The sequence below is a fragment of the Hippopotamus amphibius genome, chromosome 9 (assembly GCF_030028045.1).
Source record: "Hippopotamus amphibius kiboko isolate mHipAmp2 chromosome 9, mHipAmp2.hap2, whole genome shotgun sequence".
In the NCBI taxonomy this organism is placed as follows: Eukaryota; Metazoa; Chordata; class Mammalia; order Artiodactyla; family Hippopotamidae; genus Hippopotamus; species Hippopotamus amphibius.
The window spans coordinates 37,264,613-37,285,988 of NC_080194.1; the positions used below are offsets into that span (position 1 = coordinate 37,264,613).

General features: G+C 39.2%; 1 protein-coding gene across 1 annotated transcript; it reads left to right on the top strand.

The window, feature by feature from the left end:
- Window positions 1-5,139: 5,139 nt before the first annotated feature.
- LOC130860772 (olfactory receptor 2AG1-like) lies at window positions 5,140-6,084 on the top strand. Its single transcript, XM_057749353.1, has one exon. It carries the CDS (start codon window positions 5,140-5,142, stop codon window positions 6,082-6,084), a length of 945 nt encoding a protein of 314 aa, XP_057605336.1.
- Window positions 6,085-21,376: the final 15,292 nt, after the last annotated feature.

Genomic DNA, 21,376 nt, shown 5'->3' on the forward strand with positions numbered 1-21,376 from the left:
CCTCACAACCTTTTCACTGGTTCTTCTCTCTGATTAAAATGTTCTTCACATTTTTGCTCAAAGGACATCATCTCAGCAAGGTCTGATGGAATCCTTCTATTCCAAGTTACAATTTCTTCCCACATTCTCTGTTCCCTTTACCTTTTTTAGCTCCAAAACACTTGAAACCTTCTAATTTACAATGTAACATTTATAACATTTTATTTCTTGTTCTCCACCTCCACCCCCTAGAAGATAAGATCCTTATCAGAAAGGATGGTTGCCTATTTTTTTCATTGCTGTATAATGTTGTATTGAGGACATAGTAGGAGTTGAATACGTATTGAATGAGGAAAGAAAAGACAGAACTATGGAGGGAAAATAAAGCGGAAAACTCTGTATGCAATAGTCTCAGTTAATTTGCTCTGAGATACTGATTTATGCTCCATGCAAGAATCACCACGTGGGGAAAGACTGAGAGCCCTGCTTTCACAGCTCTTCTGAGACCTCATGGGGTCTTGTGAAGACCCCATGAATTGGGGCAGATGCTTAGTATGAGCCCAAGGCCTGGTCACTAGGGGCACATTCAGGGTTTGGAAACAGCCCCCTATGTTTCCTTTACTGGGGTGCAGAGCTCACTTACTGAGAAAAGAAAGAAGATGTAGGAGGTCAGGAATCACACCCAAGAGATTTGTTAAAGTCATTTCTCCTAGCATTTCTAGGAAGGGATCAAGTCAGCTGAGGAGAGACAAAGCTGCTGAGTAGAGGGATAAAGTCACTGTCATCATATAGGGAGGTAGAAGAGCCACCCCCAAGGACAGGGCCCTGGCTCACTGAGGCCCCTGGGGAAAACAAGGGCAGGCATGGCAGGCCCTCCTTTGGGTCCTCTTCTTGGATGCTCTGTCTTTGTTTTTCCTTTATTCAGCTTTTCCTCCAGAGCCCAGTAGGAGTGAAATTGTTTTTAAAAGTCAAGCATTCACCTTAGCTGGATATTTGCTTCATGGCTAGAAAAATACCTTCACAGGGTGACTGGGTCACAGATGCAGCCTATCTTAACCCCTCACACGAGACAGGGGACAGGCTACGTGTTGTTCCTATATGACCCTTCTCTCAGAAGTGTAGGCCATGCAGAGACCAGGCTGCCCACTCCCAGAGAGGCCTTGCAAAGCCAGAAGAAAGGGAAGGCCCTGACTCACTGATCTCACACACAACCTCAGAGCAAAATCTACTTTATTTACTTGCCGATCTCTATTTACACTTCTTGACTCCTCTAAACAAGGTACACAGTCTACAGTGACATCGACCAGCAGCATCTCCTGTGTATCAGAGGTAAGGATTTTATCTCTGTTCAGGGGGATATCACGAGGTTTCTGTAAGTGAATGGTCAGGAAATGTGAGCAGAACCCGAGCTAGGAAATGTGGTGGGTTGGGAAATGTTACTTATGCCCTAGGTCTTGGATACTGCAGGACTGTTGGTCTCATTTTACAACAAATAGTCACCAAGAACATTCTATCATTCAGGCACTCTGCCATAACAACAGACACTGTGAAGAAGACATAATCCCCACATTTAAGGATTAGTGTAAGAATACTTGAGTACAATAGTTGGGGAAGCTACTTACTCTAAGAGAAGCAAGGCAAATTTGGAGGAGGCACTTAACAGCTAATGTTCTGTAGTACCAGGAAGTTTTGTCTGAGAAAAAGGATCAAAGGCATGAAGAATGGGAAGAGAGGAGAGAAATGGAGCTTTCCAGGACGAAGAAGCTGCAGGTGCAAATCACAGAGGCAAGGGAAAGCACAATTTCCTGTGAAATTTCATGTGGATCAATATGGAGGGATTTGGGGTCTGAATAGGGATGGAGGAGGGCGCAGGGGCTAGGGACCATGGTCAGAAATGAGGCAGGAGAGGTCAACCTGGCCAGATGATGAACTATGTCGTATAATATGCCAAGAAGTTTGGAGCTGATCTTGAGGGCAATCAGTACAGTGTGTTAACAGCCAAAAGGTGGGAACAACTTAAATATCCCCTGAGAGATTAATGGATAAAGAAAATGTGATGTAAATATAATGGAATATTGTTCCACCATAAAGAGAAGGAAATCTGGTCCTGTGCTACAACAGGTATGAATATGGAGTACATTTTCTAAGTGAAGAAAGCCAGCCACAGAGGCTAAATACTACTTGATTCCATTTATATAATCTAAAGTAGTCAAACTGAAGCAGAAAGAATGATGGCTGCCAGGGACTTCTAGGATGTGCAAACGCAGAGCTGCTGTCCAACGAGTATAAAGTTTCAGTCCCGAAGATGAAAAAGTTCTAGAGCTCTACTATACAACACTGTGCTTATAGTTAACTATACTGTACCGTACACATAAATCTTTCTTAAGAGGGTAGATCTCATGTTATGTGTTTTTACCACTATTGAAAAAAAAGAGTAATTGTAAGATTTGGGGCCAGAGTGAACAAAAATCTCTGTGAACTTGTTTCTATATCCTGCTCATATTTTACATTTATTAAGAATCTACTTTGTGACTACAGCCATAAAATTATAAACTAAAAAATATGACACATGCAAAACACTTATGAAGATTAAAAATAATCTCAATTAATTCCCATAAGATACCTCTGAAACAGTTGTACAGAGCCAACATTACTCCTACTTTTCAGGTGAGAACATGGAACTTCAAAATGTTTAAATAAGATCATGTGATCAGTAGGAAACATATAACCCAAGCCAGGGAGTTTGACCTTGCACTGTGTTTTATTTACAATGCCTTAGGTAAGTCAAAGTATGAGGTATAAATCCTTCCTATATAATTTCAACCAAAAGAGCGTGAGGGCTAAAATGGTGGTTGTAAGAAGGACACAATGATAAAGAATCAGCAAACTATGCATTTTGTGAGAGAAAAGAGTCCTGGAATGCCAAGTTTTCCCACAAAGTCAGTACCTCTTGTCCTTCCATCCAACCTATTCATTTACTTGCACTGAGAAAACAGATTCTTCATTCTCATGAGAGTTTCTAGTCGCTTGAACACTCTCAGATTTTTTATCACCTCCCAAACGAGCTCCTCCTGCCTGACTTCCACCACAAATATCACATCAGTCACCAGTCATTGTTGATTCTGCTTCCAACATGAATCCTGACTCTGTCATACCCGGGCCATTGCCCTGGTCCATCTCGCTGGGACAACAACCGTCACCTCTGCACACATCTTCCTGTGTCTATTCTTGCCCATCTTCTACCTATGACTCCTCCGCATGGCAATCAGACTTATCTTTTACAAATGTAAATTGCTTGATGTCACTCTCGTATGTACAAATTAAATAGCTTTCCATTACAGTCCATGTGCCTTGAAAGGCCAAACGTGATTTGAAACATGTTTCTCTCTCCAAGTGGATCTCATTCAGTACCCTCCTCACCAGGCTTCCTTCAGCTCCTTAGAAATTACAAGCTCTTTCCTGTTTCAGAGACTCTGCATATTGTTGTATCCACCGCTCAGGTAGCTCTTCATCCCTCTTCATTTAGATAATTTATGGTCATCTTTGAAAACTGAATTTAAAATTCACAGTCCCAGAGAGGGTGTTCTTTAATTACTGATTTCCATTCGAACCACTGTTCATTCTTTTCTCTTAGGATACTTTTCACAATTTGTAATTACATCTATTTTTTAAATTAATTAATTAATTAATTAATTGTCTGCACCATGCAGCTTGCAGGACCTTACTTCCCCGACCAGGGATCAAATCCTGGCCCTCAGCAGTGAAAGCAGGGAATCCTAACCACTGGATGGCCAGGGAATTCTCCACCTATTTTTAAATGTTCCTCATGAGTGTAACTGAATGTGGTCAGGCATTTTATACACTATGTACTCCCCTGTATGAATGGGAGCTATCACAGGGCCTGGCACAGAATAGACAGGAGAGGGAACGGTTCTTTCCCTCTCCCCAAATTTTCTTTTACGTCAAGGCAACATTGATGTAAGATCCATAGTCACTACTCTCTCATCCTTTCTTCCCAAGGTTCAGGGAGGAACTTAATCTAATTAGACAATGAGCAGGAATAAATTTCTCTCTTTTTTTTAGATGATACAATGGACAGTACTTGGTCTATCCTATTCTCCTGTTCCACTAGGCCTTCTGTGGGGAGTACTAACCTGGTCCTGTATTGCCTGTGATTGTGAAGGTAATTATGTCTATTTTGGGGTTGGTTTTAGGAAGCCTGTTATCCATTGACATAGAAGGTACATTCTGCAATTTCTGCTTTAGGAAAAATAGAGGTGATATTTTAGCTGCATAAATATATTCTTTCTCAATTGCTTCACAACCTGGGTGGGAGAAAGGGGAATATATATTAGGCCTGCTCAAAGACCCTGCATCTCCTGAAAATAAGTGAAGCAAAAAGAAGCCAGATAGCATGTGCCTAGATTTTTCCCTTTAATATTTTTATATATATATATTTTTTTTAATATTTATTTTATTATTTATTTATTTATTTTTGGCTGTGTTGGGTCTTTGTTGCTGCGCACGGGCTTTCTCTAGTTGTGGCGAGCAGTGGCTACTCTTTGTTGTGGTATGAGGGTTTCTCATTGCAGTGGCTTCTCTTGCTGTGGAGCATGGGCTCTAGGAGTGTGGGCTTCAGTAGTTGCGGCACATGGGCTCAGTAGTTGTGGCTTGCAGGCTCGAGAGTGCAGGCTCAGTAGTTGTGGTGCATGGGTTTAGTTGCTCCGCAGCATGTGGGATCTTCCCGGACCAGGGTTCCAACCTGTGTCCCCTGCATTGGCAGGCAGATTCTTAACCACTACACCACCAGGGAAGCCTGTCCCTCTAATCTTTCCCATTAGGTAAGTTCCTCATGTTTTTCAGGAGAAGTGTGGTGGAGAAGCAGAGACAAGCGCAGATCTATTGCACAAATGGGACTCCCCTAACATTGAAGGACCCATCAGAATGGAAAAGAAATGTGCTATTTTAACAATATGTAATCAATACATATTTGGTGAGTTAATTTATGAATGACAGAGTATAATATGGTATGATAAACTGAGCAACTAATTTCTTCTGATCAAGGGCTGTACCACTGTAAAGTCAGGGAGTCTCCAGTGACCACAACAGAACTACCTTATCTGATTTTGTATAATTTCAAATAACTAAAAAAACCACAGAATGGAACTCTGTAACTCTACCTTGGGAAGCGGCTTCATTTTGGTGGGGATTCTGACTGACAGTGGGTCTCCTAATCTTCTCTGTGCCACAGTCTCAGTCCTGTATATGCTGGCCCTGACCAGCAATGGCCTGCTGCTCCTGGTCATCACCATGGACGCCCGGCTCCACGTGCCCATGTACCTCCTGCTCAGCCAGCTCTCTCTCATGGACTTGATGCTTGCATCTGTAGTTATCCCTAAAACACTTGTGGATTATCTGCGTGGGGAGAACGCCATTTCCTTTGAGGGCTGTGCCCTTCAGATGTTCCTGGTACTGATGCTGGGTGGTGCAGAGGGCCTCCTACTGGCCTTCATGGCCTATGACAGGTATGTGGCTATTTGTCACCCTCTGAACTACATGGTCCTCATGAGGCCTAGGATCTGTTGGCTCATGATGGCCACATCCTGGATGGTGGCTTTCCTGAATTCTGTGATACAAACTTCTTACACTATGCATTTTCCTTTTTGCATGTCCCGGGAAATCAGGCACCTGCTCTGTGAGATCCCACACTTGCTCAGGTTGGCCTGTGCGGATACCTCCAGATATGAGTTCATGGTATATGTTGCAGGTTCAGTCTTTCTCATGCCTACCCTTGTTTCCATCCTTGCCTCCTATACATTTGTCCTAGTTGCTGTCCTCCACCTGTCCCCAGGTGAGGGAAGGCAGAAAGCCCTCATCACGTGCTCTTCTCATCTGACTGTGGTGGGGATGTACTATGGAGCTGCCATGTTTATGTATATCCAGCCCAGTTCCCACCACAGTCCCCAACAGGACAACATCCTCTCTGTGTTTTATGTTATCGTTACTCCAGTACTGAACCCTCTCATCTATAGTCTGAGAAACAAGGAGGTAATGGTGGCCTTCAGGAGACTATTGGGGACATTTTCCTTTTTCCAGGGCTGCTAGATGCCAGTGGCATATGGAAGCCCTATAACTTCTAGATGGGAATTCAAATCTGCTCTCCGTCTTGTCTAGATTCTTCAACATTGTAAAAATTCTGAAAATCTGCCACTTTGAGCTAAGTCTTCATTTGGCCTTGGACACCTGATTTTTGTCTCTATCAGCCCTATGTTTTGATAGCTAAAGATGCATTCATTTCTCTGATCAACATCCAGTATCTAATTGAATTTCTTTTTCCTGTTCTGACAGAGATGATCTTATTTTTTACTCTATATTTTTCTTTTCTTGCAGTACATCAGTCCTACACCCAATCAGACAGGAAGTTAGCCAGATGTTTTTGACAGCGCAATTTAAAGCAAGAAATAGAAACTAAAGAGGAAAATGAAGACAGAGTGAGGATACAAATGATGGATTTTACTTGTTGCTAAGTGACACAATTTCTCAATTCTTACCTCCTTATTAGTGTGCATTTGTAGTCATATAACATTAGACACTTTACTGTGGACAGATCTTCCCATGTATATCAGAATCCTAGACTCTGAAAAAAAATTCTTATCAGATACCTATGTCTTGAATTCTCGCATCAGCCCTTTAAGCTGCCCATGTTGCATTAGCACAGCCAAGTGCTTTTCTTTTCACATTACTTACAAATAAACTGCATTATAAAATATTGATGCCTTAAAGTTCATGTGTGAAAGCAGCCAGCGCACTTGGTAAGGATCATCCTAATGCAAGAGATCCCTGCTGGGAAAATGCTCCTTTAAAGCCTCAGCCCTCATTGGTACTCAACACGCACAAGTGGTCAAAATCAATATCTGAAATGGAAACAGTCATACCAATATCTTTCCCATAGGTCTCTCCCATATCTGCCTCATCATCACTTACCCTTTAGCCAGTGACCACGTTCTTCCTGTATTGACTCCTTCTGCCTCAGGTCCTTTCAATGTTTCTTAAATTCTGAATTTAAAATGAACTCTTCTGCTCCATGTACCTTGCCTGGAAGCCTTTAGCTACTCTGTAATGCTCGAAGTTAATTCATAAAGAAACAAATTTAAAAATATACCTTTCCATGAGAAGAAAAAAAGGACTAATATTTCCTTTGGAAAAGATTTAACAAATAGGAAAACAGTAAGACAGAACAGATAGTGCTGAAATTAATGCTCATAAAGGAAAGTTATATTTTCCATCAGACCAAAATCCTGGAAATCATCCATGATTCATCCCTTTCTTTCACATCTAAGGTCCAATATATCAGCAAGTTCTGAGGTGTTTTTTTTGTTTGTTTTTTTGTTTTTCCCTGAAAACATCCCGGATATACCAGTTTTCAAGGCTCAAATATTCCACTCTGGTCCAAATTACTATCATGTCTGCCCTGGACTTTTACTTTAGCAGATTACTAGCTGGTCTCCCTAATACCAGGAGCTAGATAATAGCCCTTTCTTTTAGTGAATAATGTATCCACAACTAATACATATACATGTATGTATGTATATAAATAAATACATTAATAAACATATGTGTGTATGCGTATATATATATATAAAACATTCTTATGTATCCACCATCTCTCATTAGCAATACCATTGAATCCCCCATCTTTTCTTCCCTAATCTCATCTCCTTGCCTCTCATCAAATGAGAAGCACATTGCTGATGCCAGCAAGGTGCTACTCAGTTGTTTTATCTTACCACATACGCACCACAATCTGGACACATAGCTAGATTAATTTATTACATTTTTCTTTTAATTTTGAGGGATTTCTTTTAAAATTTTAATTTCATTTTAAATTGTATAAAATATTTACCTGATTAAGAAATCAACCTATGAAGTAATATCTAGCTAGAGAAGTCTAGCTGATATGTCTGCTCTCTCCAACCTACTCACTCCCTCTCCCTACAGGTAATGATACATACATGCTGCTTGTATAATAATTTTTTTTTTTGAAATTTATGGAGATTGTGTTTGTAACAATATTTGTGAAAGTCCCATGTACACTTGAAAGAAGATATAATTTTATTATGAAAGTTTTCCATTTGATATGTATTTGTATTATATACTTTCTGTTGATTATATTTTTAGCCTTTTTAATTTTTGCTGTTTTTTGTTCATTTGCTCTGTCTTGAGTTGGAAAAGTTTTATTAAAATCTTATCTTTTATGTATTTCTCTCTATCCCTCATTGCATCTTCTGTACAGTCTGCTTTTCGAAAGATATTATTGGATATCTAAATATTACTAACTGCTACTTTTAGCCTTTATAATTATACAGATGAAAGCAGGACAAATATTATTTCCATTTCAGAGATAAAATGACTGATTCTCAGAAAGATTTGGAGGTTTTCCATATTCACACAGCTATTAAATGTTTTCTTTAATCAGAAATGCTCTCTCCTTTACTTCTGTTGGACAAATTATTTCTTATTCAGTGCTAATTGAGCAAATATTCTTCTGATTTTCAGCTGTCTTGAATAGAGAAATAATCAGTGAGCAGTATTGTTCAATTACTCTTTCAGATCATCGTAAAAATGTATTATTGCTGATTGTAGAAAAGTAAAAGCAAAGTAGTATCAATTGTAAATGGAAGTCATTATAATAATAAAATAATATGATAATGGAATAATTATAAATGGAAAAAGTCCATACACATCTCTCTGAAATTGTGACATATTGTTGAAGACCTACAGATAACAAGAGAAATATAAAAAGAAGAAATAAATATATTTATAAGTACATAAGTCAGGTATGTGTGCCTATGAGTGTGTGTATGTGTGTACCCCAAGATTTACAAAGCAAGAGCTTTTACTCCCACATGAAATATAAGTAATTTATGTGAGATATAAATAAATCCTGATGAAAAGTCCCTGGACTTTGATTGTTCTTGTGGTAATTGCCATTATAAGACTTTTCTTCACCCATTTGCCCTCAGGATGAGATATTCCAGCAGCTAATTTTCTACTCCAACAATTATAAAATTGAAATTGATTAAAAATATTCACAGACAAGCTTTTGGTCCCATTCTGAGAAGAAAACATTGGGGAAAATTCCTTGACATTGATCTTGGCAAAGATGTTTTGGATCTGATACCAAAGACACAGACAACAAAAGCGAAAATAAACAAGTAGGACTACACCAAACTAAAAATATTCTACACAGCAAAGGAAATAACCAGAAAAATAAAAGGAAAACCTGCAACAGAATGGAAGACAAATTTGCAAACTCTATATTACATATATATATAATATATATATATACACGTATATCTGACTTATTTCACTAAGCATTATATTCTCTAGGTTCAGCCATGTTGATGCAAGTGGCAATATTTCATTCTTTTTATGGCCGACTAATATTTCAGACAGAGAAAGGCAAATACTGGGTGATATCACTTACATGTGGAATCTAAAAAATAATACAAATGAATTTCTACAGAAAACAGAAACAGACTCACAGACAGAAAACAAACTATGGTTACCAAAAAGGAAAAGGGGGCAGGGAGGACAAATTAAGAGTATGCGGAGAAAAAGATGGCGGCGAAGTAGAGAGACGTGGAGTGCATCCCTCTCCACAGATGCATTGGGAATGCAGGGAAGGACACAGTCATTCCCACAGAGAACCAGCTGAACACCAGCAGACGGCCTCGGACACCGGAAAGGGCTGCGGAGAACCTGACATAGCCGGTAGGGAGGCATCTACGAGGGCTCAAAGAGGGTGAAGCGGCGGAGCTGTGGCAGATGGGAGGGAGTGAGAAACATACGGAGGGTCCGCAGCGCAGCTCAGCGTTCCCGGACCGAGACATCGATCCGCGGCTGAACGGAGGGTCCAGGAGCGGGAGCGTGGGAACCGGAGAGCTGGTTCGGGGGAGAAACATTGTTGCCGGTAGGGTGACGGACCGAGAGGACAGGAGGGAGGAGGTCCGCGGAGAGGAGTGCCGATCCCTGAGAGCTGCCCGGCCATGATGGCGGCTGGAGGCTGCAGGCTCCCGGGCGGCGGGGAGGAGCCGCGCGCATAGCCTCTCTCTCTCTTTCTGCGCCTCTGCAACAGGCAGCGGAGAGACGCCCTGCGGGGCCACATAAGGCGCTCAGGGATAACAAGCACCCTCAGGCGCTCGGGCGGGGCTAGATTAAAACTCCTTGCAACGCCAGCAGCAGGGAGGCTGCCGAGAGAAAAAAAAAAAAAAAAAAACCAGCATCAAAAAGAAAAAACCCCGAGAGAGGCCCAACTCTAAGACTTTCGGTGTACGCCTGAGCCACCAGCGCCCTCTGCAACAGGCACCTCCAAGCCTGACTGAAGCAACAGTGCGCCACTGCTCACTCCCTCCCAGGAGAAGGAGCCACTATTGCACCCTCTCCCTCCCCACGCACCGAGGCTTACAGACGAACAATAAAGGAACCTCTGCTGGTCACAGAATAACGCAAAAAAAAAACCCAAGGCAAGGAAAAGGACACTTACAGCTGAGACGCTAAGGAAACAGAAATAGTAGTATCAATACCTATTGAACTGGTCCATTCGGGGATCAGTTCTGGATTTTTTTTTTTTTTTTTTTCCTTTCTCTTTTTTTTTTTTTTTTTTTTTTTGATTTATTAAATACGATCTTAGCCCTAAGGGATCTACAAGTTTTACAACATAATTTTATAAGGATATTTTTTACTCTTTTTTTTTTTATTTTTTATTTTTTTTTGACTTTTAAAATACTTCTATATCTAGCTAAGTTTTTGGTAGTACGGACAAAATATCTTTCATACTTTCCTTTCATCCCTTTCTTTTATACACTTCTATTCCTTTCTTTTTCTTTGCATATTTCCAACCACATTACGCTCTTCTGTTCCCCTTTTTTCCAGCCATTTTAAGTGTATTTTATCTTAACATACTTATAAGCAACACTATCGGTCTGCTCAGACTCCTTGCTCTATTCTCCAGATGATGCACTGCCTTGGTATTAATATTAGGCTTTTGTCTATATCTTAGTTCTTAGTACAGTTGTCTAATTACATTCTGAGAATCTCCATTCTCTCTGGTGGTACTCCAGCTCATTTCTATATTTGATCCTAGCTTACAAAATCTCCCTGGATTGATGTTTGTATGTGTAGGGTGTTATTTGTTGTTTGTTTGCTTTTGCTTTTGTCTCTGATTTGTTCTGTTTCAGTTGTCAATTTCTGCTGGGTTTCTCTCTGAATATCTGATAGCACACTGGGGTTCTGTCAGGTCTTTCTAGAGCCTTATGTCCTAACGGATTCAATAATTGTGTGTCTTATACATGTATGTGTTTCCTAGACTGAATATTCGTCTAATCCAATACTTGGACATTAGTCTGAGGCTTGGACAGTCTTCTATAAACACCTCTATCACCAGGACAAGCAACCCCAAAAGCTTGGACAACCATGAGGAAACAAAGAAACACCATGCAGGCAAAGGAGCAGGAAAAAAACCCACAAGACCAAATAAATGAGGAGGAAATAGGAAAAATGCCTGAAAAAGAATTTAGAGTAATGATAGTAAAAATGATACAAAATCTCGATAACAAATTAGAGAAAGTACAAGAAACAGTTCATAAGAACTCAGAAAAACAAACAGCAATGGATAACAAAATAACTGAAATTAAAAATACTCTAGATGCTCTAACCAGCAGAATGACTGAGGCAGAAGAACGAATAAGTGAGTTGGAAGATAGAATGGAAGAAATAAACGCCACAGAGCAGGAAAAAGATAAAAAAATAAAAAGACTAGAAGACAGCCTCAGAGACCTCAGTGATAACCTTAAACATACCAACATTCGAATTATAGGCATCCCAGAAGAAGAAGAAAACAAGAAAGGGTCTGTGAAAATATTTGAAGAGGTTCTAGTGGAAAACTTCCCCAACATGGGAAAGGAAATAATGAACCAAGTCCAAGAAGCACAGAGAATCCCATACAGAATAAACCCAAGGAGAAATACACCAAGACACATATTAATCAAACTAACGACAATTCAACACAAAGAAAAAATATTAAAAGCAGCAAGAGAAAAGCAACAAACAACATATAAGGGAAAACCCATCAGGATAACAGCTGACCTTTCTACAGAAACTCTGCAGGCCAGAAGGGAATGGCAGGATATACTGAAAGTCCTGAAAGAGAGAAACCTACAGCCAAGAATACTCTACCCAGCAAGAATCTCATTCAGATTTGAGGGAGAAATCAAAAGCTTTCCAGACAAGCCAAAGTTAAGAGAATTCAGCACCACCAAACCAGCCTTACAACAAGTGCTAAAGGAACTTCTCTAAGTAGGAAACACAAGAAAAGGAAAACACCTACAAATACAAACCCAAAACAATTCAGAAAATGGGAATTGGAACACACATGTCAATAATCACTTTAAATGTAAATGGATTAAATGCTCCAACCAAAAGACACAGACTGGCTGAATGGATCCAAAAACAAGACCCTTCTATATGCTGCCTACAAGAAACCCACTTCAGACCAAGGGATACATATAGACTGAAAGTGAAGGGATGGCAAAAGATATTCCATGCAAATGGAAGTCAAAAGAAAGCTGGAGTAGCAATACTCATATCAGACAAATTAGACTTGAAAGTAAAGACTATTAAAAGAGACAAGGAAGGGCACTACATAATGATCAAGGGATCCATCCAAGAAGAACATATCACAATGGTAAATATCTATGCCCCCAATATAGGAGCACCTCAATACATAAGGCAAATGCTAACAGCTATAAAAGGGGACATCGACAGTAACACAATTATAGTGGGAGACTTGAACACCCCACTTACATCAATGGACAGATCATCCAAACAGAAAATAAATAAAGACACACAAGCTTTAAATGACACATTAGACCATCTCGACTTAATGGATATTTATAGGACATTCCATCCAAAAACGACAGACTACACTTTCTTCTCAAGTGCACACGGAACATTTTCCAGGATAGATCACATCTTGGGTCACAAATCAAACCTCAGCAAATTCAAGAAAATTGAAATCATATCAAGCATCTTCTCAGACCACAACGCCATGAGACTAGATATCAATTACAGGGAAAAAACTGCAAAAAATACAAACACATGGAGGCTAAACAATTCACTATTAAACAACCAAGGAATCACTACAGAAATCAAAGAGGAAATCAAAAAGTATCTAGAAACAAATGACAACGAAAACACAACAACCCAAAACCTATGGGACACAGCAAAAGCAGTTCTAAGAGGGAAGTTTATAGCAATACAGTCCTACCTTAAGAAACAAGAAAATGATCGAATAAACAACCTAACCTTACACCTCAAACAACTAGAGAAAGAAGAACAAAGAAACCCCAAAGTGAGCAGAAGGAAAGAAATCGTAAAGATCAGAGCAGAAATAAATGAAAAAGAAAGGAAAGAAACCATAAGAAAAATAAATAAAACTAAAAGCTGGTTCTTTGAGAAGATTAACAAAATTGATAAACCATTAGCCAGACTCATCAAGAAAAAAAGGGAGAAGATGCAAATCAACAGAATTAGAAATGAAAAAGGAGAAGTCACAACGGACACCTCAGAAATACAAAACATCATGAGAGACTACTACAAGCAACTCTATGCCAATCAATTGGATAACCTGGAAGAAATGGATACATTCTTAGAAAAATACAATCTTCCAAGACTGAACCAGGAAGAAATAGAAACCATGAACAGACCAATCACAAGTACAGAAATTGAGGCAGTGATTAAAAATCTCCCAACACACAAAAGCCCAGGACCAGATGGATTCACAGGCGAATTCTATCAAACATTTTGAGAAGAGTTAACACCTATCCTTCTCAAACTCTTCCAAAATATTGCAGAAGGCGGAGCACTCCCAAACTCATTCTATGAGGCTACCATCACCCTGATACCAAAACCAGGCAAAGATGTCACAAAAAAAGAAAACTACAGACCAATATCACTGATGAATATAGATGCAAAAATCCTCAACAAAATACTAGCTAACAGACTGCAACAGCACATTAAAAAAATCATACACCACGATCAAGTGGGGTTTATCCCTGGGATGCAAGGATTCTTCAATATACGCAAATCAATCAACGTGATACATCATATCAACAAATTGAAGGATAAAAACCATATGATCATTTCAATAGATGCAGAAAAAGCTTTTGACAAAGTTCAACATCCATTTATGATAAAAGCTCTCCAGAAAACGGGCATAGAAGGAAATTACCTCAACATCATAAAAGCCATATATGACAAACCAAAAGCCAACATTGTTCTCAATGGAGAAAAACTGGAAGAATTCGCTCTAAGAACAGGAACAAGACAAGGGTGTCCACTCTCACCACTGTTATTCAACATAGTTTTGGAAGTGTTAGCCACAGCAATCAGAGAAGAAAAAGAAATTAAAGGAATCCAAATTGGAAAAGAAGAAGTAAAATTATCACTCTTTGCAGATGACATGATACTATATATAGAAAACCCTAAAGACTCTACCAGAAAACTGCTAGCACTCATTGATGAGTTTAGTAAAGTAGCAGGATACAAAATTAATGCACAGAAATCTCTTGCATTCCTATACACTAACAACGGAAGAGCAGAAAGAGAAATTAAGGAAACTCTCCCATTCACCATTGCAACCAAAAGAATAAAATACCTAGGAATAAACCTGCCTAAGGAGGCAAAAGATCTGTATGCAGAAAACTTTAAGACATTGATGAAAGAAATCAAAGATGACATAAACAGATGGAGGGATATACCATGTTCCTGGATTGGAAGAATCAACATCGTGAAAATGACTGTACTACCCAAAGCAATTTACAGATTTAATGCAATCCCGATCAGATTACCAATGGCATTTTTCACAGAACTAGAGCAAGAAATCTTACGATTTGTATGGAAACGCAAAAGACCCTGAATAGCCAAAGCAATCTTGAGAAGGAAAAATGGAGTTGGTGGAATCAGGCTTCCTGACTTCACACTATACTACAAGGCCATAGTGATCAAGACAGTATGGTACTGGCACAAAAATAGAAAGGAAGATCAATGGAACAGAATAGAGAACTCAGAAGTAAGCCCAAACACATATGGGCACCTTATCTTTGACAAAGGAGGCACGAGTATACAATGGAAAAAAGACAGCCTCTTCAATAAGTGGTGCTGGGAAAATTGGACAGCAACATGTAAAAGAATGAAATTAGAACACTTCCTAACACCATACACAAAAATAAACTCCAAATGGATTAAAGACCTACATGTAAGGCCAGACACTATCAAACTCCAAGAGGAAAACATAGGCAGAACACTCTTTGACATACATCAAAGCAACATCCTTTTTGACCCACCTCCTAGAATCATGGAAATAAAATCAAGAATAAACGAATGGGACCTCATGAAACTTAAAAGCTTTTGCACAGCAAAAGAAACCATAAACAAGACTAAAAGGCAACCCTCAGAATGGGAAAAAATAATTGCCTATGAAACAACGGACAAAGGATTAACCTCCAAAATATACAAGCAACTCATGCAGCTTCATACCAAAAAAGCAAATAACCCAATCCACAAATGGGCAGAAGACCTAAATAGACATTTCTCCAAAGAAGACATACAGATGGCCAACACACACATGAAAAGATGCTCAACATCACTCATCATCAGAGAAATGCAAGTCAAAGCCACAATGAGGTATCACCTCACACCAATCAGAATGGCCATCATCACAAAGTCTGGAAACAACAAATGTTGGAGAGGGTGTGGAGAAAAGGGAACTCTCCTGCACTGTTGGTGGGACTGTAAGTTGTTACAGCCACTATGGAAAACAATTTGGAGGTTCCTTAAAAAACTACAAATAGAACTACCATATGATCCAGTCATCCCACTCCTGGGCATATACCCAAACAAAACCATAATCCCAAAAGAAACATGTACCATAATGTTTATTGCAGCACTCTTTACAATAGCCAGGACATGGAAGCAACCTAAATGCCCATCAACAAATGAATGGATGAAGAAGATGTGGCATATATATACAATGGAATATTACTCAGCTATAAAAAGGGATGAGATGGAGCTATATGTAATGAGGTGGATAGAACTACAATCTGTCATACAGAGTGAAGTAAGTCAGAAAGAGAAAGACAAATATTGTATGCTAACTCACATATACGGAATCTAAAAATGGTACTGATGAACTCAGTGACAAGAACAGGGAAGCAGATACAGAGAATGGACTGGAGAACTCGAGGTATGGGAGGGGGCGGGGGGTGAAGGGGAAACTGAGAAGAAGCGGGAGAGTAGTACAGACATATATATACTACCAACTGTAAAATAGTCAGTGGGAAGTTGTTGTATAACAAAGGGAGTCCAACTCGAGGATGGAAGATGCCTTAGAGGACTGGGGCAGGGAGGGTGGGGGGGAATCGGGGGGGGGGGCGTCAAGGAAGGGAGGGAATATGGGGATATGTGTATAAAAACAGTTGATTGAACCTGGTGTACCCCCCAAAAAAAAAAAAATAAAAAAAAATAAAAAAAAAAAGAGTATGCGATTAACAGATACAAACTATCCTACAGAAAATAGGTAGACAATAAGGGTTTATAGCACAGGGAAGTGTACCAAATACCTTATAATAGCCTATAATGGAATATATTTTGCCAACAACAACAACAAAAAAAGACTCACTCTGCTGTATACCTGAAACTAACACAATATTGTAAATCAACTATTCTTCAATAAAAAAGTTTACTTAAAAAAGAAAGATTAAATTTTCTTTACAATAAACCCACAGATTGAAAATATAACATGACAAACAGATTTAAATAAAGAAAAAGCAACAGGGATGTAGTGGAGATAACTTGAAAGAGTAAATTAGTCCCATTCCTCTGGTTAGTTGTAAGCACATACAGAATCACAAGGAGATATAAACCAAAATAGATAATGATTTGATTGAAAACACGAGGTAAAAATTATCGAGGCAAAAAGATAAGTAAAGAAAAATTTTATCACATATCTATAATGGAACTAATGAAATTTCGATTCATTAGAAAAATTACAATGGGAAATATAATTTGACTGATAAAATTTTTAAATTACATCTGAGAAATAAACAAATAATTATATTACTGCCAGAACAAAATGAAAGGAAAGTTGCATGGGAAAATTTAGTTAGCAAAGATAATAAATGACTGCAATATTTTTCTTTTTTTCTTTTTTTTTAAATTTTATTTATTTATTTATTATTTTTTGAGGGGTACACCAAGTTCAATCATCTGTTTTTATACACATATCCCCATATTCCCTCCCTCCCTCGACTCCCCCCCCCACCCTCCCTGGAGTCCCCCCCATCCTCCCCCTCCCAGTCCTCTAAGCCATCTTCCATCCTCGAGTTGAACACCCTTTGTTATACAACAACTTCCCACTGGCTATCTATTTTACAGTTGGTAGTATATATATGTCTGTGCTACTCTCTCGCTTCATCTCAGCTTCCCCTTCAGCCCCCACCCCCTCCCAAACCTCAAGTTCTCCAGTCCATTCTCTGCATCTGCATCCTTATTCTTGTCACTGAGTTCATCAGTACCATTTTTAGATTCCATATATGTGAGTTAGCATACAATATTTGTCTTTCTCTTTCTGACTTACTTCACTCTGTATGACAGATTGTAGTTCTATCCACCTCATTACATGTAGCTCCATCTCATCCCTTTTTATAGCTGAGTAATATTCCATTGTATATATATGCCACATCTTCTGTATCCATTCATTTGTTGATGGGCATTTCGGTTGCTTCCATGTCCTGGCTATTGTAAATAGTGCTGCAATAAACATTATGGTACATGTTTCTTTTGGGATTATGGTTTTCTTTGGGTATATGCCCAGGAGTGGGATTACTGGATCATATGGTAGTTCTATTTGTAGTTTTTTAAGGAACCTCCAAATTGTTTTCCATAGTGGCTGTACCAACTTACAGTCCCACCAACAGTGCAGGAGAGTTCCCTTTTCTCCACACCCTCTCCAACATCTGTTGTTTCCAGATTTTGTGATGATGGCCATTCTGATCGGTGTGAGGTGATACCTCATTGTGGCTTTGACTTGCATTTCTCTGATGAGTAGTGATGTTGAGCATCTTTTCATGTGTTTGTTGGCCATCTGTATGTCTTCTTTGGAGAAATGTCTGTTTAGGACTTCCGCCCATTTGTGGATTGGGTTATTTGCTTTTTTGGTATTAAGCTGCATGAGCTGTTTGTATATTTTGGAGGTTAATCCTTTGTCCGTTGTTTCATAGGCAACTATTTTTTCCCATTCTGAGGGTTGCCTTCTAGTCTTGTTTATGGTTTCTTTTGCTGTGCAAAAGCTTTTAAGTTTCATGAGGTCCCATTTGTTTATTCTTTATTTGATTTCCATGATTCTAGGAGGTGGGTCAAAAAGGATCTTGCTTTGATGTATGTCATAGAGTGTTCTGCCTATGTTTTCCTCTAGGAGTTTTATAGTGTCCGGCATTACATGTAGGTCTTTAATCCATTTGGAGTTTATTTTTGTGTATGGTGTTAGGAAGTGTTCTAATTTCATTCTTTTACATGTTGCTGTCCAATTTTCCCAGCACCACTTATTGAAGAGGCTGTCTTTTTTCCATTGTATACTCGTGCCTCCTTTGTCAAAGATAAGGTGCCCATATGTGTTTGGGCTTACTTCTGAGTTCTCTATTCTATTCCATTGATCTTCCTTTCTATTTTTGTGCCAGTACCATACTGTCTTGATCACTATGGCCTTGTAGTATAGTGTGAAGTCAGGAAGCCTGATTCCACCAACTCCATTTTTCCTTCTCAAGATTGCTTTGGCTATTTGGGGTCTTTTGCGTTTCCATACAAATCGTAAGATTTCTTGCTCTAGTTCTGTGAAAAATGCCATTGGTAATTTGATTGGGATTGTATTGAATCTGTACGTTGCTTTGGGTAGTACAGTCATTTTCACGATGTTGATTCTTCCAATCCAGGAACATGGTATGTCCCTCCATCTGTTTGTGTCATCTTTGATTTCTTTCAGCAATGTCTTAAAGTTTTCTGCATACAGATCTTTTGCCTCCTTAAGCAGATTTATTCCTAGATATTTTATTCTTTTTGTTGCAATGGTGAATGGGAGGGTTTCCTTAATTTCTCTTTCTGATCTTTCGTTATTAGTGTATAGGAATGCAAGAGATTTCTGTGCATTAATTTTGTATCCTGCTACTTTACTAAACTCATCAATTAGTGCTAGCAGTTTTCTGGTAGAGTCTTTAGGGTTTTCTATATATAATATCATGTCATCTGCAAAGAGGGACAATTTTACTTCTTCTTTTCCAATTTGGATTCCTTTGATTTCTTTTTCTTCTCTGATTGCTGTGGTTAAAACTTCCAAAACTATGTTGAATAATAATGGTGAGAGTGGACACCCTTGTCTTGTTTCTGTTCTTAGAGGGAATTCTTCCAGTTTTTCCCCATTTAGAACAATGTTGGCTTTTGGTTTCTCATATATGGCTTTTATTACGTTGAGGTTTATTTTTATTTATTTTTCATTTAAAAAGAAATAAACCTCAAAGAGAAAACATTTAGTAATTTCAACCTAGCATTTCCAGAAAAATATGGATCTGTCCTTATTTGGCATATGGTTCAAACATTTGATTTTTACAGAAATTATCTCAAACCTGTTATTTTCTAAGACCAGTTAAGCATTTTTAAAACGTTGCCATAAAATACCCCAATTAACAATAATTTTAAAACCAGTTAAAGAGAGAAATAATGAGACAGGATGCAAATTTCCACTTTTCTAAGGATTTAACTAAAGGATGAACAGTCTGCATATATTTTGCTTTCTTGGTTCTACTCCCAAGAAGAGAGACTTGATTCCTTCTCACACTGAGAACCTACAGAATTTTTTCTTTGTTTAAAGAAACATTGGGAATTAGAGTATATCTACAGAATTCAACCTATGATGACAATCTCCCCCCCCCCACCAAACTACAAAAGATCCCATGACATCTCATTGAGTAGAGATAATAGAGTGTGCTATGCCCAAAGAGAACCCTAGGGATACCTTCCTGGCATAATCTCTCAAGATGTCATCTTTTAAGATCCTCTCAGAGAAAGATGCAATTAAGTGTTGGTGCTTTAAAGCTAAGTGTTTAATTCACCCAAGAACACAGCCAGAGATTGAAAGACAATCTACAGAAAAGTGCATTTCACGCCCCGTTGTTAGGAAAAAGGACTGAGAATCACTGGCATCCAAACCAAACTCTGGATCTGCAGCTTGGATCTCTGGATCTCACTCAGCTGGACTCACTGGCAGCTCCACTCACCTGTAGTTCCCCATCTCTAGGACAAACTCATCCCTGATCTCCAGGTAAGAGGGTTAAGATGCTGAAGGCATCAAGTCTCTGCAGAACCAGATATCTTGAGTCTATCCTGGGAGAAGGGCTGTATCCTCATTTTTACAATCTATAGTCTATTTGGGAGAAGAGATTTTTCTTTTTCTCTCTTCTAGAATTCCCAGTCTTGGAAATCTTGCTACCGGCCACTCATTGAGGGGGTCAGTTTCTGTGCTGAAAGCCACGAGAAACCAAAAGATCCATTGTCTCTCAAATTAGCTACCTCTTTTCAACTACCAGAATCTTCCTGTGCTCTGACCTTTCATCCCTGTTACATAGATGTTCTCTTCCTCTTTCACTTTTCCCACACTCTCTGGGTGATACCCACTGGACTCGCAGGAAAACACTTAGGACACAAGACAGAGCTTCTTGCAACTTACCACCCATTGTCTGGGAGGTGGGAAGGGGCAGAGCTCAGGAGTGCTAGTGTTGGGTGTGTGGGCACTTCCTGCTCCAGCACCTAGTATTCAGGGTGCTGCCACATTGCATGTACCCTCTCAGGGGTAGGAATGAGGAAGAGAACAGGACTGCATATTGAGAGTCTGTTCCTATTTCTACTGGAAGAGGAACAAGTACCACTGATGCCCTCTCACTTACACCAGTAGACCATGTGGTCACACCTTGTGTTACCCTGCTGCTTGGTCATAGGATCTCCCCATTCCAAAGATAACATGAAGGGAAGGGTCCCAGCATTACCTGTGCCTTCCAAATTTCACACTACATTTTAAATAGGATTATTAGTGCTTAGGAGTGTTTGCAAGTTTGTGACAGTGCCTGTGTGTATGAGAGGAATCTGTTCATTTCTGGATGCATTCAGTTATTCATTTATTAATTCAGCCAGTCAGTGAACATTTCCTGGAAATTTACTATATGCTGGGTGATGCAGTCATATGGATTGAGATAGGATTTTTACACTTAAGAAACATAAAGCCTCATTTGGGAGC